This window comes from Mercenaria mercenaria, chromosome 18, assembly GCF_021730395.1.
Source record: "Mercenaria mercenaria strain notata chromosome 18, MADL_Memer_1, whole genome shotgun sequence".
NCBI classification, from domain to species: Eukaryota; Metazoa; Mollusca; class Bivalvia; order Venerida; family Veneridae; genus Mercenaria; species Mercenaria mercenaria.
In genome coordinates, this window is record NC_069378.1 from 7,179,748 (window position 1) to 7,206,471 (window position 26,724).

The 26,724-nt window shown below is 35.9% G+C and overlaps 1 protein-coding gene across 1 annotated transcript in view; it reads left to right on the forward strand.

The window, feature by feature from the left end:
• LOC128550831 (muscle M-line assembly protein unc-89-like) overlaps positions 1–26,724 on the forward strand; it is a 112,730-nt gene that overhangs the window by 26,046 nt on the left and 59,960 nt on the right. The window contains exons 11-21 of the mRNA XM_053530667.1: positions 4,429–4,522; positions 9,784–9,936; positions 14,275–14,370; positions 15,871–16,107; positions 16,848–17,007; positions 17,334–17,509; positions 18,478–18,739; positions 19,376–19,574; positions 22,390–22,577; positions 24,100–24,243; positions 25,172–25,344. Coding sequence (XP_053386642.1) covers positions 4,429–4,522; positions 9,784–9,936; positions 14,275–14,370; positions 15,871–16,107; positions 16,848–17,007; positions 17,334–17,509; positions 18,478–18,739; positions 19,376–19,574; positions 22,390–22,577; positions 24,100–24,243; positions 25,172–25,344 — 1,882 coding nt within the window. The remainder of the gene's footprint in view (positions 1–4,428; positions 4,523–9,783; positions 9,937–14,274; positions 14,371–15,870; positions 16,108–16,847; positions 17,008–17,333; positions 17,510–18,477; positions 18,740–19,375; positions 19,575–22,389; positions 22,578–24,099; positions 24,244–25,171; positions 25,345–26,724) is intronic.

Consider the following 26,724-nt stretch of genomic DNA (forward strand, 5'->3'; position numbering starts at 1 on the left):
GACGTGTCGCGCGCAAGACCCAGGTCCGTAGCTCAAAGGTCAAGGTCACACTTAGACGTTAAAGGATAGTGCATTGATGGGCATGTCCGGTCCATATCTTTGTCATCCATGGATGGATTTTCAAATAACTTGGCATGAATGTGTACCACAGTAAGACGACGTGTTGCGCGCAAGACCCAGGTCCGTAGCTCAAAGGTCAAGGTCACACTTAGACGTTAAAGGATAGTGCATTGATGGGCGTGTCCGGTCCATATCTTTGTCATCGATGGATGGATTTTCAAATAACTTGGCATGAATGTGTACCACAGTAAGACAATGTGTCGTGCGCAAGACCCAGGTCCGTAGGTCAAAGGTCCTAAACTCTAACATCGGCCATAACTATTCATTCAAAGACTTAAGTGCCATCGGGGGCATGTGTCAACCTATGGAGACAGCTCTTGTTTACTTAGACTTAAGCTGAAATCACCACAAACTTAAGTAAAATCTTCAACTTAAGTCAAAACTTATACTTAAGATGCTTTATGAATACGGCCCCAGATTACAGTTGATTTTAAGAATTAAAAAAGAAAAGCACAAAAAAAAAAAAATTCAAGTCATCATCAGAGCACAAAATTGTGATAATTAGATGCCCATTGTCCGAACGTCTGTCAATGTTGTCTTCAAACTGAAACTGTTAAGTGGAAATTGATGAAACTTGGCCTGGATGTTTTTTTTTTGGTAGTCCTTTTCCAAAGTTGTTCAAACCTTTAAGCTTAGTTGAACATAGATGGCCAGAGCTAAAAATACACAAATCTGCAAATGATACACGGCTGGCACGATAACTTAAAGACACCCAGTGCCCATGTTTCACTGAAGTATCTAATCTTTAGATATTTACTTCAAAATTCATATAGAAAATTCTCATCAAATTTATGTAACTTTACTAGATCATACTTATTCAAAATAATTGTAACTTTTCTTTATAATAATGTATGTATATGGTGGGAAATTTAAAATTCTTCTTGTCAGAAACTGCTAGCCTGATTTCAGAATTATTTCACACATTAATGTTCTTTGGTAACTCTTTACAAAGATTGTTTAAATTGATCATACCACAAATAATCCAAAAAGACATGTTTTTAATTGTTAACCGTTTTGAGCTGTGTGAACTGTTCAGTGAAAAAAAGGGCATCATGACCTTTTTGTTGTTTTTCTCTCTCATAGAAAATACATAGAAATGCAAAGTAGACTGATCATGCTGTTTTCTGTGTTAGCTACCAGAATTGGTATAACATCAAGAATTCCAGGAACAGTAAATGCTACTCTATTGTTTGTTTGTTGATGTAACAGTTACTTCCCTTTGAAAGCATAAATATATACCAAAATGTGGCTAATTTTCACTTCCATGCAAGTGATTATAGACGCATTCAATCACATGACAGGCTGATGACTATTCTCATATATATGGCCATTCTGTTTTTATAAGGATTTATTGCCAAAAATTTTAAGAACCACACCCTGATGGTATAAGCAGTTAATTACCCCGGAATGTGGGGGGATTTAGTTGAAATTTATAACTTATACTAATTTATTTTAGCTTGATTGTGATGAAAGCTTCAAGCTTGTCTGAACCACTGTCAAGTCTGCTTCCTGCAAAAACCAGTACTGGCCATTAATTACATGAGAAAAAAAAAGAGTAAACATAATTAAAGCTAGTTTTGATTTATTTCGTTGTAACAGTCTCAGGAAAAATGTGCAGCCTCAACCGGGATTCGAACCTCGGACCTTCGGCTTACCGTGCCAACGCTCTACCAATTGAGCTACCGAGGCCACCCGATACGAGAACCGCTACACACCTTCCCTCTTATTGCGAGACATTGGCACTCCTGGCCAATGTCTGCCGCAGACCGTTAACCGAATTCAGATGCACACCCCAGCCAAACTGCTTCACCCTGCATGGGCTCCAAGGGTGAGCATCCCGGACGAGCCCCCAAATGTAACAGTCTCAGGAAAAATGTGCAGCCTCGACTGGGATTTGAACCTCGGACCTTCGGCTTACCGTGCCAATGCTCTACCAATTGAGCTACCGAGGCCACCTGATACGAGAACCGCTACATCATTAAAAAAAAAAAGAGTGCAATATACAGGAAAGCCTCTTTAAAATGTTTTGGAAGATGTTGCCAAAGTATTTCTTCTCTCCAGTAGTTTATATACACCCACAGTATTATCTCACACAGAAGTTATTTCTGGCAGGGCTTATCAGCAAGCTTCACACTTTACAGGTAATGTACCTATACTGTTTCCATGGCAACAATTCAGATTTTTATCATGGAGGCAAAATATGTTTCAGGCTAGGTATATGAAGGCAAAATTCCAAGATAATTTTAAAACATTTTAACATTTATACTGGTGTGTTGTGCTCTTTGCTTTATACGCTTCCCTGTGTGTCATTTTGTAATTTGTTTTTTCTGGAATTTTAGAAACAAAAGCCATTTTGTATATATTTGATGTCTTGAAAATTTTGTTTTACCTGGATACCATATTACACTGTTTTCCTAGGTATGTTTATTTATATTTCTTAACTAGTGTTTAAAATTTATTTTTTGGTTGTTTATGATTGAATTCATGAACGTTAGTGTGATTTGAAGTCATTTTTTTTGTTTAGTTGATGCGGTTATTCTGAACCATTGTTTTTGTGATAACTTGACTTGAGGCCAGGGAGAAAGACTTTCGGAATTTAGAATTTTTCACAGGGTTACTGATTCAGTTGTGTATGTTTTGTATAGTCTACCTAATTTCCAGTAAATCCCCATTATCCGACCCTTCTCATTTTTGGGAATATGGATTTGTGGGTTTCAGTTTAAAAAAAGAAAGGACTTTTGTATTTCGGTTTGGATTTTATTATGTGGCTAGAAGCAGTTAATAATTGACCCACCATATCATAACAAACTGTAGACATTCCAAAATTCCTTCATCAGTTTCTAACAAGTTTATGTTTGATACAGTCAGTGAAATTCATCAGTGGAGTATTATAAATATAATTCATTCAAATTGTAGTTGATAATTAAAAAAAAAATATAAAAAAATAGCTTCTATGAAATAGCTTACCAGGTAGGTAAACAGAAGCAGAAGGTGGAGATGTAACTGACCTTTTAGTACTAACAGGTGTCCTGATTACAGGACATCAGATACTAAGGATTTTCAGGACAACAGGAATCAACTTGCTGTCTTTCTAGTCACATGACTAGCATGATGGTCTAGCTGGACAAACATGTGATATAGACTATGTTGTCTTACCTGGTCATTTACCTTTTACTACTATGTGGACTGGGAAAAATGCTTTTTCTGGCTCACATTTATTGCAACTACATGTTTAGACGGGAATTGTAGATAGGTCATTCATTGACCACTAAATGTAATGTACATTTTAATTTTAGGGCAAAAACTAAATTTTATTAAAAAGATGAAGATATTCAATACATGTTTACAGCTGGTATATATTTATTATTTTCAATTACACTGTTGTGTTTTGATCCCTTTAATATTTTTCTTGCATATCATTTATGGAAGTATGAAATTATACAGAGTTATTTAAACACTGAAAGTAATGGCGCTAAAACATTTTAGTTAAAGCTTTTAACTTTCTTTATCTAACAGTTGAAGGAATAATTATTTTATGTAAATCCAGAGTTTGAAAATCCCCTCTATTAAAAATACTTTACAAATATATTACATCAAAATTTGTTTGTCCTTTACCTAATTTTGCATTCATGTGATGAAATATATAATGTGTGTCCCTTGCATTTTTTGCGTATGTGCAAATATATTCTAACAGGGTTTGGTTCACATGCATCAGTTTCAGCTGGAGCTGGATTTTTCCTTTTAAAAAATGCGTATAATTCCACTTTAACCTTAGGCATCACAAAACAAATTTCCAGTCAGTTTGTTTGGGGTGTATTTTTGTTTACGTGGCAAAAAAAAGGCGCAAGTTTGTTTTTAAGCACAAAAGATGCACCCTAGGAAAATCGCGCATTGGGTGTGTTTTTGTTCACAGTGACATAACATTTGTTTTTGCTCTGGTGTTGAATAGGGCTTTACTGTACCATGTGGGGAAGTTGTCTCTCTAGTAATTATAAGTAAAATCTATCAAACAGTTGTTGTACAGTTTACCAGACATCTAGGAACATTTTTATAAGTTTCCTCATGAAAGATAAAAAAACATTTGGAGCTTTTTAATATTAATCATTGCATGAATCATTACAAGATTTATTGGAATAGCTGAAATGCAGATGATGGTTTAGACAATAGCCGGAGTAATAGACTTGTAACAGCATTAGAATGAAGTAAAAAAATTTCTTTACTGAAGTTAATCATTTCCATCCCCTCATATCATAAGAAAGTTGACAGATATGTGGCTATGTGTTTATTTTTGTATGTTGTGGTTTTCAGACTGTCAGTGGTGACGTAAGCAGCCAGGTATGTGAGAACGCAGCAATCAAAAATAACACCCAGCTTACAGAACAACAATTATACCAGAATAAAGGTAATGTGTAAATTCTTACCATATTATTAATTGGTGTTTATTATAAGTTGCATATATTAGAAACAGGCATAGGCTGGTCGCAGGAGAAGGTATGTGTTTGTTTTTGTTGCTATTTTTGTTGCCATAATTATCATAATAGCATAAGTCGCAGTAATTTCAAGTTTTTTTATGTAGAAAATAAGTTTTTCAACTTGAGTAAGAAGTCATACTTTAACTGATGCTGTTTTTGTACAACTGTTTTGTTAATTAATACCAGAATTTGATGAATAACCTGTTTAGTTTGTATGTTATGCAGAATTATTTTGTAACAGATTTTCTGGGAACTATCTACAACTCAAGTTCCAAATCATGTTAATGTCATTCTTGTGCCAGTTTGTTGAAGAAGACAATTATTGTTTTGGAGCTTATTATTCTTTATATGAGCCGTGCCATGGGAAAACCAACATAGTGGCTTTGCGACCAGCATGGATCCAGACCAGCCTGCGCATCCGCACAGTCTGGTCAGGATCCATGCTGTTCGCTAACGGTTTTTCTAATTGCTATAGGCTTTGAAAGCGAACAGCATGGATCCTGACCAGACTGCGCGGATGCGCAGGCTGGTCTGGATCCATGCTGGTCGCAAAGCCACTATGTTGGGTTTCCCATGACGCGGCTCATATATACATATACGAGTATATAAACCTTAGGGCTTACTTATACCATCTAAAATAAAACAATAGCAATATTTAGACAGAGGAAGTTCTTGCCATGCAGAAGCCATCTGTCTACATTTATACTTATATTTACATAACATTTATTAAGTTATAAAAACATCGGTGAATTTATTACAGTTACACCTTCTGTTCTAAGATTTGTCAAGGGATATCTTTATATTAGTTTTAAAGGGAGTTTGAAGCATACAGTTGTAAACAAAATCTTGACTGCATGCCTTGTTAAACAGCAATAAAATTGTGTAACTGTTTCAATTTTAGTAAAGAATGTGACAACACTCCCTGTTATACTTCTCCACCAGAAATTATTTAATCATTAAGGATTAAAAAAAGTCAAAATTGTAAAAGATATTAACCAAGGAGTGTCACTACTTCTGATCTTTTGCTACAGAACACTGAAGATTATCTGAAGTAACAATAAACAACATTAAAGAGATTCTTGGTAAAATCTTAGATTAACACTTCATTTCAAAGGATCAGTCGCATCAAAATATGAAAATGTATCTAAATATAGACTGCGGCTTCCATACTTTTCTTCCATATTCCATACAAAACTGATGGTACTCAAACATGAATCAAAGCTTAGCTATGGGAATTAGGAACAACCCAGTTAAATAAAGGGAAGTTAATATTATGATATAAATAAGATAATCTGATACAGGAAGATAATGATCTTAACAGAAAAGTAAAGTAAAGTAAAGGAAAGTAAGAGACTGTGTATATATGATTTACAGATATAAGCTGATAACTTTGCAGGCAAAAGTATTATTCTCTAATTGATGCAGTACAAGAATAATTAGTCAATGTATGAACCATCTAAACATAACATTTGGAGGTTTTTGTGTGCCCTACATTTTTCTCTTCACAATAGTCAAAATATCATGGTAGATCTATACAGGGTGTGCCAGACTATTGTATTTGATATGTTGTTACCATTAACACTGGTATAACTTACCTACATTGATCAGGTATGCAGATTTACTAATGGACTTATCCTGATCATACAGATAATTGATAGCTAATTGTTTCTTTTTCCCATAGGTAAGGTTGTCTGTAATATTTAAATTATCTTTTTTGCACAGACTTTCAAGTACAGTGACTTCCTTAAAAGGCTCATAATGCCTTTGATTATAATGTGGCTGCCACTTTTTTTGTTATGAACATAAAATATATCAATTTCTTATTAAATCTTATTTCTGATTATTGTTTTGTCATACAATTGACAGAGGTTAGAATATTAATTGAATCCATTGTTTTTATTACCTCCCTTTATGGCTGTAAAAGTGCATGTGCAATATTAAAAGTAGTGCTTTTCTAAACATGTCATTATACATACTTGTTGTTTTGACAGCTGATTTGTCTGTTTTTAGCATAAAATTAAAAGCCATATGGGACTTATAATCATCGCTTAGCTCAGTAGGGAGAGCGCATATTTACGGATCGCGGGGGTTTATCGAGGCATATATTCTCCTTGACAATTTTAAAAAAGATATTGTGTCTGAAATCATTTCTCCTCCACCTCTGATAATTCATGTGGGGAAGTTGGCAGTTACTTGTGGAGAACAGATTTGAACTGTTACAGAATCCAGGAACTGTGGTTGGGTTAACTTCCTGTCGTTGCGTAACTGAAATACTGTGTCGAGGATCATGTTAACCCTTAGCCTGCTGGCGGCAGATGATTCTGCCTTTGCGACCAGTGCAGACCAAGATCAGCCTGCACATCCGTGCAGTCTAATCATGGTCTGCACTGTTCGCTATTCAGTCAGTAAATTTTCAGTGAAAACCCCTTTGAGTAATAAGTGGTACTGTCCAAATTGAAAGATGGACCAGTCCATTATAGAAATATAGCAGGGTAAGGGTTAAATAAAGTTGTATGAAGATTCTCAAAATATAAAACTAAACATTTTTGTGTTGAGTGTTTTTGTCTGTCCATATTTCAAGGGCAAACAAAATATAAATGACATCATGCCCGGTTTTGAAGGTGAAATAATGTAAGACGTAGTAAGATAACTATCACAGTATGGAATCTGTTAAAGCAGTATGGAATGTCTGCAATATGTTTTAGACATGATTCTGAATGTTACTTGAAATGAGTCCAGTATCTGCCAGCGTATTTATCTAGATTATCTATCAGTATTGAACTGCAGAATCTATCAGCATATCTTGGCAAGGAAGCTGCAGTATTTATTGTAATAAATTGGTGATGGCAGCAATTTCGTTTTGTTCTTAATTTTCAGCCACAATGCAGTTGTTGAGCTATCCAATCCATTTCGATTTTTGTTTTCTACTACCTCATATTGAACTGGTTTGCTATATAAAAAGAATATATGTTTGTTTAAAAAAAAAACACACACACAGAAGGTCATCTTGTCATGTTTAGTGTATATGAATTCATATTACATCCTCTTTTCATACTAGATTAACATGTTTTTCCCTTACTTTGTGAGTATTATTGAAATTTTAACATTTCTGTAGTGTAAATAAAAATCACATGAATGGATAATGAAAGAAAAAAATAAGTTTGAAATTTATCATGTCCTTTTGACATTGGCCACTTTGGACTCTGAATATTTTTTTTCTAAATTCTGTCTTTATTTTTTGATGGATTGTTATGATACTTCCAAGTTCCATATCTTAGTATATGCATACAAGCAAGTTGAACATTGCCATGCAAAAAAATTATTTAAAAAAAATAGAAATTCCAATTTTGCCTGATTTTTACCATGGGAAAATACATTTATTGACATTCTTAAAGATATTTAAAACATTTCCACCCTCAGAGTCCTTTAAGATAATGTATATTTGTTTAAAAATAAAGCTGCGTTGATGAAAAGCCTGATCATGAACAAACAGAATATAATTCTAAGAAAAACATTTTACAGTACTCTTAGATGTTACTGTTTAAAAAAGATGAAAATTCATGTAAGTTTTGAAAAATTGTGTGCACTTTATTTAACTGTAGTTGATCAATAAACAGTTAGGAGGATCTTTGGGAGAGGATAACAGAAACTATGTTGCAGACACCTTATAACAACTAACACATCTTTTGTATTTTTCGTACTTATCAGGGACATAGCTGACAATTTAATGCTCCTAAATATTTTGGAAACAAAATCTATGGCCATGTAGGTAAGGTCACTGACACTGAATCACTTGCCCTTAACCTCTCTGGGTTCAATTCCAGTTCTAGTCATTATGGAAGAAAACCGTTAAGCCAACTTGCAGAACATGTGTGCTTGTATCCAGGTGTTCCCCACTCCCCCCCCCTTGCCCCAATCTTGCTTGAAATTATACTCAGCAGGGAACCTCCTCACCCCAACCACTCCCCTCATAAAAGTGTAAAGTTGCTTTATAATTTAAATTCTGTCAGTAACATTAACAGAGAGTCTAAGTATATCTTTGATCAAAACAAATTTGTACCAATGAAAAAGTGTTCAAGTTCATATATTTCAACTAACTACAGCTGTAAAAAGTACCAACCACAATATTTGCTTTGAAAAATACATCTGATTTGAAATGAAAGTTACTATTATGATGAAAACAAAATGTGTGTCTCTAACAAAGCATAATAATGAAAAGTGTTTTATAAGAAAAATATGGTAAATCAGAATGATATTTATCAAAGTACCATCCTCCAGGTGATATTTGGCACAAGATGTAAATTTTCTAAACATTATCTTAGACTTAGTCAGTGGAAACAGCAATCAGATCTCTGATACTGGAGGTAAATAAAGTTTGTTATGAGCATTTTTGAGATGATCAAGATTTATAGAGAAAACAGTTCCTTTGTGCAGATACTCTTCTTACAGTCTACATTTTTTAACACTTGTAGCACTTTAAGTTGAATTTCAGAATGTTTTTTGATTTTGAACAAAGAGTTACTGGGCAGATACTAAACATTTTCAAATTATGAATATGATCAATCAAAACAATCTTAAATAAGATTAAGCTATCAAAATGCTGCTTTTTAATGAAACAAATCAAGCTTTTGACACCAAAAGTTACAAAATATAAAGAAATAATAATACAATAGGGACAATAAACTAGGTGTGTTAGCGGAATTTTAGGCAATCATAATCTGCTGTGTATAGTTCTGTTTTGGGTACATTACATTGGCAGGTGAGTCTGTGTTTGGAAAAAAAAGACCTAGTCTGGCTACCAACTACTTAGATAATATTTAAAAAAAAACAACATTTTTTCTAAAAAGCTGCATTCTAATACTATCTCAGCAAAATTTGAGAAGAAAAGGGGCATAATTATACAAAATTTGCATAACTTCAAGAGTTATCTCCTGTGAGCAAATTGTAGGGTCTGAATACAAACAAAAAATATCCAGCAGGGATACGCATTATGATGCTGATAATAAGGAGTTTTTGGATTCCGACACAAACCAAAACCTAATTGTATTATAACTTAATATTGTTTTTTTCCTAAAGGGCTTCTATCTGTACAGGTGTAGAAATGTTGCTACAATTTTTGAATGCGTAACCATTGAAAAATTGAAATTTTGAAATGTGAGATATGTGATTAATTTAAATATTTGCTATTCAGAAGAGGCAACCATGCCTGAGAGACGTAAAATGAAGTCGCCCAGTCCGAAGATGACGAGTACGCCCAAGATGAAGCGTAAAGAAATGGACACAGAATCAACCGAGGAACTACAGAAAAGACTGGGCTTCAGTGATAACTTGGCACAAAAGAAAGGTAATATGTTTAAAAAAAGTTCTTTAGTGGGTAATAACAGATTTATATATTTTGCCTTCATCTCTTACAGGAAGGATCTCTTAAAAAAGCCTTTTAAACTTCATCCAGTTGATGACTATGTGCAAAATGCAGGCTGAAGGATTTTTAGCTCACCAGAGCACGAAGTGCTCATGGTGAGCTATTGTGACCGGTCATTGTCCGGCGTCCGTCGGCATGCGGTGTGCGTCATGCATCAACATTTGCCTTGTTAACACACTAGAAGCCACATTTGTGACCAAATCTTTATGAAACTTGGTCAGAATGTTTGTCTTGATGAATTCTAGGTCAAGTTCTAAACTGGGTCATGTGGGGTCAAAAATTAGGTCACTAGGCCAGATCAAAGGAAAATCTTGTTAACTATCTAGAGTCCACAATTTAAGTTTGAAACTGATGAGAATTGGTCAGAATGTTTGTCTTGATGATCACTAGGTCAAGTTCGAATCTGGGTCATGTAGGGTCAAAAACTCTGTCACCCGGTCAAATCAAAGGAAAAGCTTGTTAACACTCTAGAGGCAACATTTGTGACCCAATCTTTATGGAACTTGGTCAGAATAATTTTTTTTTTGATGATCTCTAGGTCAAATTCGAAACAGGGTCATGTAGGGTCAAAAGCTAGGTCACCCAGTCAAATCAAAGGAAAAGCTTGTTAACACTCTAGAGGCCACATTTATGACCCAATCTTTATGAAACTTGGTCAGAATGTTTGTCTTGATGTTCACTAGATCAAGTTCGAATCTTGGTCATTGGGGATCAAGAACTAGGTCACTAGGTCAAGTCAGAGGGAAAGCTTGTTAACACTCTAGAGGCCACATTTATGACCCAATCTTCATGAAACTTGGTCAGAATGTTTGTCTTGATGATCACTAGGTCAAGTTTGAATCTTGGTCATGTGGGGTCAAAAACTAGGTCAGCAGGTCAAATCAAAGGAAAAGCTTGTTAACTCTCTAGAAGCCACATTTGTGACCCAATCTTTATGAAACTTGGTCAGAATGTTTGTCTTGATGATCATCTAGGTCAGTTTGAATCTGTCATGTGGGATCAAAATCTAGGTCACTAGGCAAATCAAAGGAAAATCTTGTAAACACTCTAGAGTCCGCAATTAAAATATTTTGACCAAGTTTGTTATGAGACTTGGTCAGATGTATGTCTTGTGATATGCTGGGGCAAAAACTGGGTCATTGGGGCGTAAACATAGGTCCCTTAGCCTATGAAATAAGGAAACTTGGTCACTCTATAGAGGCTCACAGTTAAATTTGAATGATGAGAATGTCAGAGTTTGCTGAGACTTCAAGTCAAGTTGAATCTGGGTCTTGGGTCAAAAATTAGGATACGTGGTCAAATCAGAAGCTTGTTACACTGTGAGGCACATTGTACCCAATCTTTTCGTCAAATGTTTGTGTTGATGATCTCTAGTCAAGTTCGAAACTGGGTCATGTGGGGTCAAAATTAGGTCACTAGGCCAGATCAAAGGAAAATCTTGTTAACAACCTAGAGTCCACAGTTTAAGTTTGAAACTGATGAGAATTGGTCAGAATGTCTGTCTTGATGATCACTAGGCCAAGTTCTTATCTGGGTCATGTAGGGTCAAAAACTGTGTCACCCGGTCAAATCAAAGGAAAAGCTTGTTAACACTCTAGAGGCCACATTTGTGACCCAATCTTTATGAAACTTGGTCAGAATGTTTGTGTTGATGATCTCTAGGTCAAATTCGAAACTGGGTCATGTGGAGTCAAAAGCTAGGTCACCCAGTCAAATCAAAGGAAAAGCTTGTTAACACTCTAGAGGCCACATTTATGATCCAATCTTTATGAAACTTGGTCAGAATGTTTGTCTTGATGATCACTAGGTCAAGTTTGAATCTTGGTCATGTGGGGTCAAAAACTAGGTCAGCTGGTCAAATCAAAGGAAAAGCTTGTTAACACTCTAGGAGCCACATTAAAATTTTATGACCCAATCTTTATGAAACTTGGTCAGAATGTTTGTCTTGATGATCGCTAGGTCAAGTTTGAAACTGGGTCTTGTGGGGTTAAAAATTAGATCACTCGGTCAAATCAAAGGAAAAGCTTGTTAACACTCTAGAGGCCACATTTGTGACCCAATCTTTATGAAACTTGGTCATAATGTTTGTCTTGATGATATCTAGGTCAAGTTTGAAACTGGGTCATGTGTGGTCAAAAATTAGGTCATTAGGGCAAATCAAAGGAAAATCTTGTAAACACTCTAGAGTCCACAAAGTTTGAAACTGATGAGAATTGGTCAGAATGTTTGTTTTGATGACCTCTAGGCCAAGTTCAAATCTGGGTTATTTGGGTCAAAAACTAGGCCAGATCAACTCTGGAGAGCGATAAAGGGCCATCATGGCCCTCTTGTTATGATAGATAACTGGAAGACAGTGGGTCACCAGTAGCCAATCTTTATAGCATGATTGCCTGTTGACACTGGAAGACCCCTATAAATTTGGTGGTGTGTAGGTTAAATGTCAAGGTTGAGCTCTAGGCTGAGAAACAGTTCACAATCATTAGCTGTAGAATGCTTTAGCTGGTGATTGCAAAACTTTGCAAGATGATTGACTGTGGTCAGAAGCTATTGTTCACTGGTTGATAGGTGTACATTGTAAGGTCACAGTATCTTTCAGTCTTAAAATGTTTTTGGTAATAGCTTGAGAATTTGCCTTAAAATCATCAAACTTTATAGTGTTACTGTCTATAATCACTAAATCATACCAATTCTTTTGGGGGTCAGAAGGTCAGAGGACCATGAGACTGAAAAATGATATCAGATCAATAACTGGACAATGCTGTCAGACTGCCAGACTTCATTTAGTGATTATCAGTGTACAGTAGAGAATACCTTGTTGTTTTATAGGTCACTTGGTCAGAGGTCAAGGTCGAAATCTTCTTGAGACTTGAAACGGTTTCTTATCAATGGCTAGAGAACATTTCTGTCTTCTGTCATAAAATCTCATACCATGAGTCTTTTGTCAGTAGATGATTGAAATTGCCTTTGGGTGTCAGGAGTGCAAAGGTCAATGTTTCGGTGACCTCAAGACAAAAAATAGTTTAGGATTTATGGCTAATGAAGGTTTGGCCAGATAGTCATCATACTTGGTAGCATTATTGTTTCTGGCCAGTAGATGACCCCTTTTAGCTTGACTGTTAGAAGAATAAGGAGGGCTATTGGACATCCCCTGATGTCGGCGTCAGCATCTGCTTTGGTTAAAGATTTTTTTTTCATGAAGTGTTCAATATTTACAGAATTATGCTTTTTTAACTTAGAAATTTTAGTTAAAGTTTTTGTAATGTCCAATATCTTCTTAACTACCTAAGATAATTGATTGAAACTCTGAAACACTGGCTCATGGTGACAGTGTATTTACTGAGACAAGATGCATAACTGTCCAATATTTTTTTTATTACTTCAGAAATTCAGTACTGAAACTAGCCATACTTTCTCAGAGTGTTAGTGTACATTGGTTTGACAAGATGCGTAACTTTACCTGAAGTATTTCCAGAGTTATGTCCCTTTTTAGCCTAGAGATTTTGGTTAAGAGTTTTCAAGTAGTATAATACTATGTTTTCAACCATTAAATATTAAAACTTCACTCCTGTTTCATGTAATAACAGAATGTTATGGCATTAAGTCCCATAATTCTTACATGAGTTTTGACAAAATTATTCCTTTCTTTGATTGAAGTTTTGCATGCAAATTCCTCACTCCAAAGTTGATGCAAATATTGAATTGAAACATTATACAAGTTGTTCAGATGGATAACACATGATGAAAGGTGCATGTTCTATAACTGGGAGTTGTATTTGTGCACAATTATGTCTCTTCTTAGACTTGGAAAATGCCGTTTAAAGTTTTGCATGTAAATCACTGTCTCTAAAACTGATGTACGTACATGGTTGAAACTTCACACAAATGTTGGGTGCAATTTAACAAGATCACAGCATCAAGTCCAGTAACTCTTGCATGAATTTGGACAATATACATATTCTTAGATAGAAAATCTGTTTTCCTTACAAGCCTTTGGATAGCTGAGCTTATCATGGGACAGCTCTTGTCACAATCCTTTCATTAAGTATGGGGATAGGGTCATATTGTGTATGTATGTATATGTGTCTGTATTTGTGTATTTAATTGGAAAATTTTGTCCATCTGTGAATGACCATAACGACCATACATTGGCTCTGGAATTGTACAATATCTAACAAAAGCCTCAGTCTTGGTCTGAATGCATGATTTTTGATTTCTTAAATGGTGAAAACATTCTTATTTCACTCTTTTTGATATTTGCAGAATTTTCGACGAAAGATTTGGTTGAGTTCACAGAATACAATGATGGCACAACAAGACCAGTGTTCAAAAAGAGACTTAAAAGTGTTACAGCTAAATGTAAGTGTAAGATCCACACACTGTCACAGTTCTTCATAGTGCTCATATTGATTAAAAATAATTGTTCCAAATTTCCCCATTCTTTTGTTGATGTAATAATCATAATTTCTCTGTCTTAGGCAGCATGACTGTGGAAGGAGCAGAAGTGGCCTTTTAAGACAGGCTGTTGATAAATACAGGTTAATTTGCTCTGAAAGTATTGAGATTTGTAACAAATGTGGCTGCTTGATAGAGGTGACAATTTAAACAGGTTTGACTGTATTTAAATGTCCATGAATTCAGGCCTGGGATTTTTCAGGACTGGTCCTGTTTTCAGGCTTTTGAGTGCCAAACTTTTCTTATAAAACTCTATTGGAAGAAAATATTTCAGGCTTTGGAAATTAAATTTTTAGGCATCTTAGCTTTAACTAAACCACAGGCCTGTGTAATCAAGAATATTTCGTTCCTTACCACAGAACAAGCATCTGTCAAACTGCAATATGTCATAATTGAAAGCTTAATTGTATGACAATAAAAAAAACTGTTATGATGTTAATGATTTACTTCTGCAATAGTTGATGCAACAAAAAAGTAGAAATGAAAGATTGATGAGTGAATACACAGTAGGGTTATTTGTGTTTTATATGTTGACTTGTGTTTCTGCCAAAGAAGTACAACTGAGCAGGGAGACATTAGTGTTAGGCAATAAAGTAGGTTAATGAATATATCAAGTTTGTTATGAATGAAAGAAATGATGCATGGTATTATTTGCAGATTTTGCTGTCTGGCATTAAAGTGGGATATACTTTCCTCTACTCTTTACTATACCTAATTTTTCTTTTTTGAAAAACAGTCCATATTTTAGACATAAAATGCATTAATGCTCTTGTCAAGACGAAAGCTAAAATAGTCTACTAAGGATCTTTGATCTCCTACTTTTACAAGTATACTATTCTTATCCTCTTATCCCCCACCACAATACAGAAGAGACAGGAATGCTCTGTATATCCTTCCATCAGTCTGTGCAAGCAAACAAGAGGACATTTGTTTGGTACCAAGGACAGTAGTTAACGTCCATACAGCTTATTTAGTACTTTCTGTTGCTCTTTAGTACTTTGTAACAAAAGAAATATCCAATAGATGTTCGCTCAAAAGAATGGACATCCACCTGTCTGTGCTAATAAATAAGTATTTTATGTGGCTTGGATGACAAAACATAACTGTTACAGTAAATCTATTAGTTCTGTTGCTGTTATATAGCTGAAATTTCTCTTCCATGCAAAAGGGAAAATAGAGAGAACAAAAGAGTAGCTATTGTCTGTCCACCCATCCATCCATCCTTCCAATTATTGTATTTCCTGTATGCTCCCTATCATCTAAACTATGCTAAATTGATTTTGAATGTTTATCAGTTTTATATGTAATGCATATCCTTAATTCTGAGTGTGTATAACTTGTATTCTGCCATATATATTTTGAATCATTTTCTAATGTTAATAAGTTCTTTTCATATCCAAACAGCTGGAGAAATGGCTCAGCTTGAATGCACAGTTTCGGGTTCCCCACTTCCCAAGATCCTCTGGCTGAAAAACAACCGGCCATTGAAAGCTTGCGATGGTTGTAAAGTGATTGTTGATGAAGGCACAAATATTCTGGTGTTCCCACAAGCAAGAGAAGAGGATGTTGGGATATATACAGCCAGAGCAATGAACGTGAACGGATCAATTATGTGCTCAGCTGAGTTCACATTGTCTGATGGTAGGTGAAAGATAGGAATATTGGACAAATCCCCCCCTGGACAAAATCCCCACTCCCCCATGCTCAATTTAACCAAGGTGGACAAAATCCCCACTGATTTTGTTGAATAAAAAAATCTAAAATTATGAAACAGATATTAAAAGCTTAAATTTTTAAGTTCAATATGAATTTTAAAAAAGACAAAAAAACAAAAGGAAGTGAAAATTTGGATGTAATTGAACAAATTTAAGGGGTGATTTTGTTTACCTCAGTCAAATTGAGCTGGGGGGACTTTGTCCGAGGGGTATTCTGTGGTTATCTTGAAACATAGAAATTATAAGGTCCCTTAAAAAAACCTGCATCCTGAAGTCCACAGGAGTCTGAAATTGTCATAATGAATTGACTTGATTAAAATTGCAAAAATTATTGACTTGGTATGCAGAATTGTGTCCGTGGGAGTAAAAAGTCAATGTCTGTCTGTCTCTTAGTTGTTACATTATTTTCAGTTGCTGCTGATGACAATAGCAATAGCTTTAGATGCAGGAAAATACTTCTTTTTGTATGACAGATAAACAGGAAAAAAGATTGATTTGGTCATTTTAATGTTCTGATGTAAGCTGGCACCAAGATACTTGTTATGCTTGAGTTATTTGTCAGAAATGATATAGTGTACTTGCCATGGCATACAGATTAGTATGTTATAGAACATGATCTACTGTTTCTGTTCATATAAATGTCCAGTTCCTGTATTCTGTTAACAGGTAGGGGACTACCAGCCCAGCCAGTTACAGACAGCCCAATGGACATGGATTTTACAACACCCGCATACTTCTTCCAGATGTCAAGCTGTGAGGTGGCAGAGGGGAGACTGGCTAGATTTGACTGCAGGGTTGTTGCTTACCCTAAACCAGAAATTGTCTGGTATGTTAGAAATTTGCTAAGACATATCTTGACCTGAAAGCTGAAGCTGTTTGTCAATGAAACAAAGAAAAGACAATTTATAAACAAAGAAAGCCAGAAAAGAAACTTGAAAAATGTGAAAATGTTAAACAAAGATAATAACAAAACTCCCAAGAAGAAATCTAGATATCATGGAAAGTTAACAAATATTTCTGATTAAAATCATACTGGTGTAGCTCTCTTTTCTCTGTCCTTTGATTCATCTATTTTAAAGTCAAAGTTTCTTTGCAGTTATGTCAAATTTTTATGCAAATTAGGGAATAAGTCCATTTGTGTAAATATTACAGGATGAGAGATGGAAAAGTGGTAGAAGCCGAGCAACGCTTTAAGCTGCTAAACTTTAACAATGAGATTTATTCCCTGCTTATACAAGATGTACGTATTGAAGATACTGGACGCTACACATGCTGGGCCAGGAACAAATTTGGCGAGGCTATGACAGAAGCTTATTTAAATGTCATAGGTAAATAGCATCATGAAACTTATGTATTAGACACAGTGATTGAGTGCAATGGATCTGCTGGACATACACTTACTTGTCCCAATTATTAGTCCTCTACCAGTGGAACTCCGGATGGGACTATAGGAATGTCTTCCATCTGTCCATAAATCTGGATCCTGCAATTACTCAAAAAGTGTACAAGCTAGGTTCATTAAACTTAGTATGTGAATAGAGGGCAATATGTATATTATGCATGAACATGACATATTCTTAAAGGTGAAAGGTCAAGGTCACTATTAAAGGTAAAGTAAAAATTGTTTCCACACCGTAACTTTTATATGCATTGATGTGTTATCTTAGTGCTACAAAGAGATGTTCCACATGGTGAGACAGTGTGTCAACACATGACCTTTGTGTGTCTGTCAAAGGTCAAGGTCACCATTGAAAGTTTATATCACTGGTAGGGGGCTTCTGTATTGCCACTACAATACGCATCTCAAGTTGTAATATGGAAATCAGTACAAAACTCCTTAGCATCTCTCAAGTGTTTAGCAATTTTAAATAACAGATTCTGATTGTGAGTTGACATCATTGATGAGAATTTGTTTAATAAAGGCCATGATATTGTCCCAAAATGTCTGTTATATTTATAGATTTTTAGCCATGTATCAAGAAATATACATGAGTTCTGCAGCTGAAATATCGTGCAACATTAGAACACGATCTTATTACATCAAAGAACCAGTGCATATGCCACAACCCATATTAAAATGACGTCACTCACCCAATATGCAATTCAGATGGCAATATTTATAGGTTCTTAGCTTTGTATTTGGAAATATGCAAGGGTCCTGCAGCGTAAGTATTGCGCAACTTTAGGAGCGCAATATTCTTCTGCTAAAGAACAAGTGCATATTTCTAGTGCAAAGACAATTATTACATAGGTTTCAACACTAAATGTTATGGTAAGATTATTTTTCACATTTCAGCATTAACAGAGCAAGAACCAGAAGGTGACATAGCACCAAAATTTCTCACCAGATTCTATGACCAACAAACCACAGAGGGCACTGCTACAGACTTCAAATGTTTGATAGCGGGACGTCCTGAACCGAGTGTAACATGGCTGTTAGATGATCTTGAGATTCGTGAGGAAAAGGGGGTGAAAATGAGACGTAAAGATGGGGTGGTCAGTCTGGAAATAAAATCACCAAAAGTGGACCAGTCTGGAACATATACATGTCAACTTAAGTATGTCTGCTCCTTATTCTTATTTTACATATACTGTCCATAGTACACTATAGTGTATCTATCATATGTAGAGTAATTCTGATGTGATAATAGACATTAAGTAGTTAAAGTGATGATATAGGAAAGGGGTTACAATTATCTCAGACACTCTGAATTAGTTATTAGGCACATCGTATAATAAATCGCAAGATGTCTATACCATCCTAAATCATTCAGGGATGTGTTGACTTATGTGCTATCTTAATTCTATTTAAATATGGTTAAAACATTGTTACATGTGGATGTTATATCGGCCTGCTATATTTCTCACCATACATGAGCCATAAAATGCTGCCTTCCTATTTCATCCATTTGTTTACATAAATGAAATAAAATGAAAAAGAACCATGTTTTAATGTATCTTAACACTTCAATTCGGTTATACACTTCATGAAATATTTCTCTAGAACTACACCCTCGTGAAACTATTCCTAATGCATATAACCTCTTCATATAGTTTAGATATTTTAAAACTTTGTTCTGCTATATAGGATAATGGATTTCTTAAATCAAAAACGCATCTATACTAAGCATTTTCTGCACGCTTAAAATTTGATGTGATGAAACTTTGTTACATAATCATGTGCTTCATTCCAGTAATCCACTTGGGGAGGCAACGTGCAGTGCACGATTAACAGTGGTTGAGGACAAGCTGCACGGGAAAATGCTGCCAAAATTCTTGAAGAAATTTGATCATGTGACAGTGAAGGAAGGAGAAGAGGCGAGGTTTACTAGTGTGATTGTTGGTGAACCAAGACCTGATGTGACATGGCTGTTTGATCATAAACCAATCTCTGTAAGTACATGTATTGTATGGGATAGGTTTTAGAAAATGCAATCATTACTGATGGTTTTTTTGTGAACCACATACCATCCTGTTAATATTATTTTATCAGTTACCTAGACACTGAAAAGTGCAGTTAAAGTGTCTTTGTCAATAAACAAGATCTCATGTCTTTAAAAGGAGATTAAATGAGACTTTGTTCAATGTTCTTGTGAGTTTCAGATCTGTTTTATTTTGCAGATGTTTGTTTGGGATTATTAATATAACAGTGTTAGGCATTTATATGTGTCTGAAGAAAATATTTTTGCAAGACTTTGCAAGGAATTAATTAATTTTTGGGGATTTTTTAATAAAAACTTAACATGCACAAGTTAATTCTTTTTATGACTTAACCTTTAAAAAGCAATTTGAGCCGCGCCATGAGAAAACCATCATAGTGGCTTTGCGACCAGCATGGATCCAGACCAGCCTGCGCATCCGCGCAGTCTGGTCAGGATCCATGCTGTTCGCTTTTAAAGCCTATTAGAATTGGAGAAACTGTTAGCGAACAGCTTGGATCCTGACCAGACTGCGCGGATGCGCAGGCTGGTCTGGATCCATGCTGGTCGCATACCCACTATCAGGGCTCCGGAAATTTTTATAACTCAATCGGTCCAAAACGAAAATCCTGATATCGGCACTACCCCACCCACCGCATTCTCAATATTACACATTTTGTAAAACGTGATAGAGTAAAGAAATAAGCATGTCATTCATTAAATGAGTTACCGGTCACCGCGAGTTACCATACAATGAAGACAGTTATTCAGTGTTATGAGTGATCGTTACTTTGTTTAAATTTCGATGTTTTTCCGAGAAAATACTTGCCAGGATAAAATTGCCGAGGCACGTAACTAGTCTAAAAGCCAACGCACGTGACTTCGGTACCGTATACACGGCAGATACTTTGTGATGTTTCCTCATTCTTTGACGGAATTCTGTAAAATACAATGCGTCAAAGTGAATTACACGACATATATTCTCTGCTAAACAGCCTCAGTATTTTAAGAATACTCTGCCGCGAACCGAATGTGTCCGTTATGTGAACGCTGAGATCGAATTTCCCGCATGTACCAAAAGATCACGCGGGTTGGCCACGGATATTTCATTTCACTTGCATTGTACTTCAGTAAGCAACAACATTTTATAAAGTTATATGTTCTCTTCTGATGTAAACAAAATTTCATTTTGAAACGTTTTTTAAAAGACCGATCTGATAAACAGCGCCACCCCGGTTTTCTTTATCATTTTTCGTGTTTGCCAGTCCATTTTTTTCTTTTTCTTTTTTGTACGGTCGGGTTGCAAAGACGATTTTCTGCACTTGTTTCAACTGGAGCCCCAAAAAATGAATCATGTAATTTTTTCTGATCAAGTAATTATAGAAATTATTTTTATCGGTTTTCCGTGTGATGTCTCATTAAATCAAAGACCTATAATGTACAATTATAGCTCGTTGATTAAATGCAGTGACCATTTGTTTTTTACCCATGATCAAACATAGCCTTTTGAAATAAGCCATCCATCGGATTCTAAATAAATGAAGTGGATTCCCGTCAAAATGATTTGGATCCAGTCAGAAACAATTGGAAACCAGTCAGAAATGTTTAATACATTGCAGTCGGCTGTCTGCAAACATTAAAGGATGTGCCGCGCGAGCACTGATTGCGTCACATGCTAATTACGGACCGATTATCAAGGTGACAATCAGACCGATTGACACGTTTATTGATTATCTGAAGGTGCGACCAACAATTTCCTGCTTGACTGGTGGTCGTGTATTGAGATATCAGACCAAAATTTATACTTTTCTCCATTTTTACGGGACCGATTTTTTTCGTTTTTTCACTTCACGAATCGGTCTGAAAAGTCAAAAATCGGTCCAAAACCGACAAACCGGCAAATTTCCGAAGCCCTGCCCACTATGTTGGTTTTCTCATGGCAGGGCTCATTTGTCATTTCGGTTTTTATCAAGTATGTTGGATCTTCATTGATTTTGCAAAAGTTTAGTACTGAAAATGTTTCCCATTACTTTATTGAATTACAAAGAACCTTTCTTTGATGATTCTTCCTATAAAACATTTATCACCATTTATAGCAAAGGAAACTGTACTTATTCAAAAATAGTTCTTGACTTTTCTTTGAGTGGCTTCCCTTTAAATTACCAGTATTACTGATATAAGTTTTATCACATAAAATAAAAAAAGAGTCAGTGTAAGGTTGAAATATCTTTGCGGAGTGAACACCATGGTGAGATACAATATTTTCACGAGTGGCATAGCCACAAGTGAAAATGTAAGAAATGGTGTTCACGAGTGTAAGATATTTTAATCTTGTAAAACAGACAAGTTCACTGTGAAAATACCAGGTATATTTCACTCTATTATTTCAATAATTCACTGAAAAACATGTAATAAAGTAGGATGTGCTTATGGTTATATAAATGGGAATTTGTTCCTTCTTAAATTCACATTTCTTTTTTCTGAACAAATCTCTTCAGGAAAAAAAAAATGCCAGGAATTATTAAAAAAGATTGCTGAATTTTTCACTTTAATATAAAACCCTCCAACTGTCTGTGTGTTTCTAATAATTAAAAAAAGGTCATAACCCCAATGGGGAAAAATCATGGAACTTGTTAAAGACAGGAAATTGGTTTTGTATATTAAACACAAAGTTCAGAAGATTATATGCCCTTGTGTAATAATGGATGTGCTACCCCTTTTAACATCTCTTTAAAAAAAAAACAATACCAAGGCATAAATGTAGACAGTATATATTTTCTATAATTCAGGACACAAACAGAAGGTTTCAGGTTAAGAAGGAAGGAGATGCCTATACTCTCATTATCAAGAACGTCAGATTTGACGATGGTGGTAAAATCACGTGCAAAGCTTCAAACGAGGAAGGCGAGGTGTACTGCAGTGCTAACTTGCATGTGCGTGAGAGTAAATACATGAGAGATATGCCAGAACAGACTGGGTATGTATTATAGTTACTAAAAACATGAATATGTTTGAGGGATAAAAATTATTGTGGTTTCAAAAATTCATACATCAGTGATTCAGTGAAGATCCTTATTTGTGGTAGGATGTTTCGATGAAATTAGATGATAAAAAGTATTGAGACTCTTAAAAGTTTGAACAGTAGAGGAGATCTATGAAGTTATTATGTCTCCCACCACACAGTGGTGTGGGAGACATATTGATTTACTCCAGTCTGTCTGTCTGTCTGTCACAAAGCTTGTCTGCACTCTGTCAAACATTTCTCATCCGATTTTCACCAAACTTAAAGAAAATGTGTTTGACCATAAGACCTCAGCCAAGTTCTATAACTAGCCAAATTGGTTCAGGCGTCTTGGAGTTATGGCCCTTGAATTACCAAAAATCGGCCATTTTACTCTTGTCCGCACTCTAATTCGAACATTTCTCATCCGATCTTCACCAAACTTGAACGAAATGTGTTTGACCATGAGACCTCGGCCAAGTTCGATAACTAGCCAAATCGGTCCAGGCATTTTGGAGTTACGGCCCTTGAATTACTGAAAAATCGGCCTTTTTACTCTTCTCTGCACTCTAGATCTAAGTCGAACATTTCTCATCCGATCTTCACCAAACTTGAACAAAATGTGTTTGACCATGAGACCTCAGCCAAGTTTGATAACTAGCCAAATCGGTCAAGGTATTTTGGAGTTACGGCTATTGAATTACCAAAAAATCCCCCTTTTTACTCTTGTCCGCTCTCTAAGTTGAACATTTCTCATCCAATCTTCACCAAACTTGTACAAAATGTGTTTGGCCATAAAACCTTAGCCAAGTTCGATAACTAGCCAAATCTGCCCAGGCACTTTGGATTTATGGCCCTTGCATTACTGATTGGATCCACTCATCCATCTTATTGGATCAACTTGTCTAAACCATCTAGAGAAACTAGACATTTTTCATAGGGGCAGTTGTGGGAGACATGCGCTTTTCTCAAAAGCATCTCTAGTTATGCTGTCATTTTTCTTCCCATATTTCCCAGTGTTGAATATTTCTGTAAGGGTTTACTTTATTTCTTTAATTCCAGAAAGTTACTAAATGTCAGAAACCTATTCTGGTGGCAGTAGCATGAGTGCACATGTCCACTAAATAGATGAAATATATAAGAGATTATAATGGTTACTATGTTGAACATCAGATGGATGAAATTTTTCTACCTTTATGATTCCTTAGGAAAATACTGTGAAATCTATTAATTTAATGGGCATGAAATTGTGAGTTTTTGGTCAAAATGGCTGTTTTGTTAGTAATATATTAAATAGATTTCAACTTTTAAAGATAATGAATAGGAAATTTGTTCGTTTGTTAGTTTGGATTTTAGTTTCTTGCATTGATTCAACAGTGAACTTTACAAAAAGTAGTGCCTCAGGAGATCCCCAGGAACATAGACAGTTCACGACAGTTCCTTGAGCATATTTTATACAATAATGAATTACTGTAAAAACCAGTATAATGTATTACAGTGTAAAGGGCCAGGATGAAACAGATTCTAAATTTGGCTACATACCAACCTTTACAAAGCGTCTGCAGGATCTGGAGGTCAAAGAAGGAGCAAAGGCAACATTTGAATGCAAGGTCATGGGCATCCCAGATCCCGAGATTTCATGGTAGGTGTTATTAACTTGTCAAGGCATACCTATGACTGTGACACTTCAGAGTTATAGCACTTTATAATAAGTATTGCATTTGATTAAGTATAGCACCTGAATATGTATATCATCGTGTAGAGCCTGGATAGCCTTTCATATTGTTGTTATAAAAACTTGGTTAAAAACTACTGCAAAAAAATCCCTGTCTGTAAAAATGCAAAATGCAGTCATAATATTAACACAATTTAGTGTCTGTTTCTGCCAGTGATATTACGATGTTGTTAAGGTTTATTATGCTGCCGGAAGGTGAAGCAAGTATCTGCCCCTACGTCCATGAGTCCATCATTCCTGCAGTTCTTGTCCAGAATATTTCTTTGAGTTATTGCCCTTTGATTATTCAGTATTACTATACTTTAGCACCATATAATGCCCCGAGTGTTCCCTAGCAAGCACTTGCCCAAATTCAATGAAAACTGGAATATATTGTTTATTATTATTATTATACCAGATTTATACAGCGCCCTTTTCATGATCAATTTCACGTTCAAAGGTGCTTTACATAGTTCAAATGCAGCCACACAGGGCGCACAATATATCCTACTAGTACAGACATGGAGCGATCTGACCAGAGGGACAGAGTGAGACAAAGCCCCCACGACAGAGAGATCAGAAATCAGATACAGGCTTGTCCGGCTAATTTAGCCTAGCTCGTTGCGAATAGACAGCCTGGTTCTTTGATGTGCCCAGCGTATAGCACTGATATATGCAAGGATTGCCTGGGTTCCTGACCAGTACAGCTCTAGTTGGGTGGGAAACACTGAAAAGCGTTTCTGAAAATTCCCGAGTAGCTGCCGGGGATCGAACCCCCGACCTCAGGATTGGAAGGCCAGTGTGCAAACCACTGAGCTATCCGTTTATGTATGTATAAAGTATACTGATATTTCAGGATGAAAGATGGCAGAGTGATTTCCCCTAGTGGGAGGTACCACATGACTTTGCAAGGCGGGACAGGTCAGCTTGTGATTGACAATGTGACAGCTGCAGATACGGGAGTTTACACGTGTATTGTATCTAACTCACAAGGAAAATCCTCCTCCACAGCTGCCTTGAAACTTGAAGGTATATAGTAGTTAAGGTGTAGTTATATATAATTGAAGCAGGGTTCCCACTAATTGGATTTGGCTACCATAAAAGGAGAACTAGTACTTGCTTACTGCCACTGTATGATGTTTATATACAGTTGAAACTTGGTATCGTGAATTCCAAGGAATAGATTGTTTTACTTCGAGATTTAACTTACAATTATATTTTCGGCACATGTTTTTGGGACAGGTCTTGAAAATGTCTTCGAGCTGTAATTTTGAGATAAGCGAGTTCGAAATATTGTGAGTTTTATCTTTATATGGAAGAAATAAAATGGCATTGTTGTTTTTTTTTCAACTTTCTTAAACCCAAATGTGTATGCAAAGTCTGCTCTGATCACAGTGGCCAAAGGTTAGGTAAGCAGCTTAAGGTCAAAAGTTTGAGATTTGGAGGTTGCTTGCCCTTATTTTCTGAACCCAGTGGAGGATTTTTGTCAAGCCCGCTTGCGGAAGCGAAGACATAGTTGTCCAAATGGCAATTCGGTGTATATGCATGCGTGCGTCCTTGAGTGCGTGCATCCTAATTTGTTTGTCCGGACCATAACTTTGACATGCAAGGAGCAATCTCGTTTATATTTGGCATCATGAATGTTAACCTCAGTGAGATGGAGTGTCATGCCCAAACCGCAGGTTCCTATCTCAAAGGTCAAGGTCAAACTTGGAGGTCAAAGGTTAAATTCAATAATGACTTTGTCGGGAGCATTTCTTCTTCATGCATGGAGGGATTTTGATGTAACTTGGCACAAATGTTCACAACCATGTGACAGAGTGTCATGCGCAAGAACCAGGACCCTAGGTCTAAGGTCAAGGTCACACTTAGAGGTCAAAGGCCAGATACAAGAATTACTTTGTCCAGAGCATTTCTTTTTCATGCATGGAGGGATTTTGATGTAACTTCGCACAGTTGTTCACCATCATGCGCAAGAACCTAGAATTACTTCCCTTTGTTGTTACTATAAATAGCTTATACTGTAACTTTTTTGTTACTGGTCTTAGGGAAAAATCAAGACCACTTTTCTGTAGTAAAATATGCATGTTACATCCAATTTGGAGGTGTATTTTGACCTATCTCTACTGGTAAGGATTTTTGTTTTTTAAAGATTTACTTCCCTTTATTGTTACTTTAAATAACTTATATTGTAACTTTTTGCAATCATTTTTTTTTTGGCATAAATGTTTGCCTCAGTGAGACAGGGTGTCATGTGCAACTCCTAGTCCTTTTGACAGCTGGCGAGCTCGACATGTTGCCCGTGGGCATCTAGTTTTATGAAGCCATGAAACAGTTTGCCGATCCAAGGTTAGCGTCAGAACTTAGTGAAAAGGACTTGGGCCTTAAATTTTTTGTGTGGTCCATAAT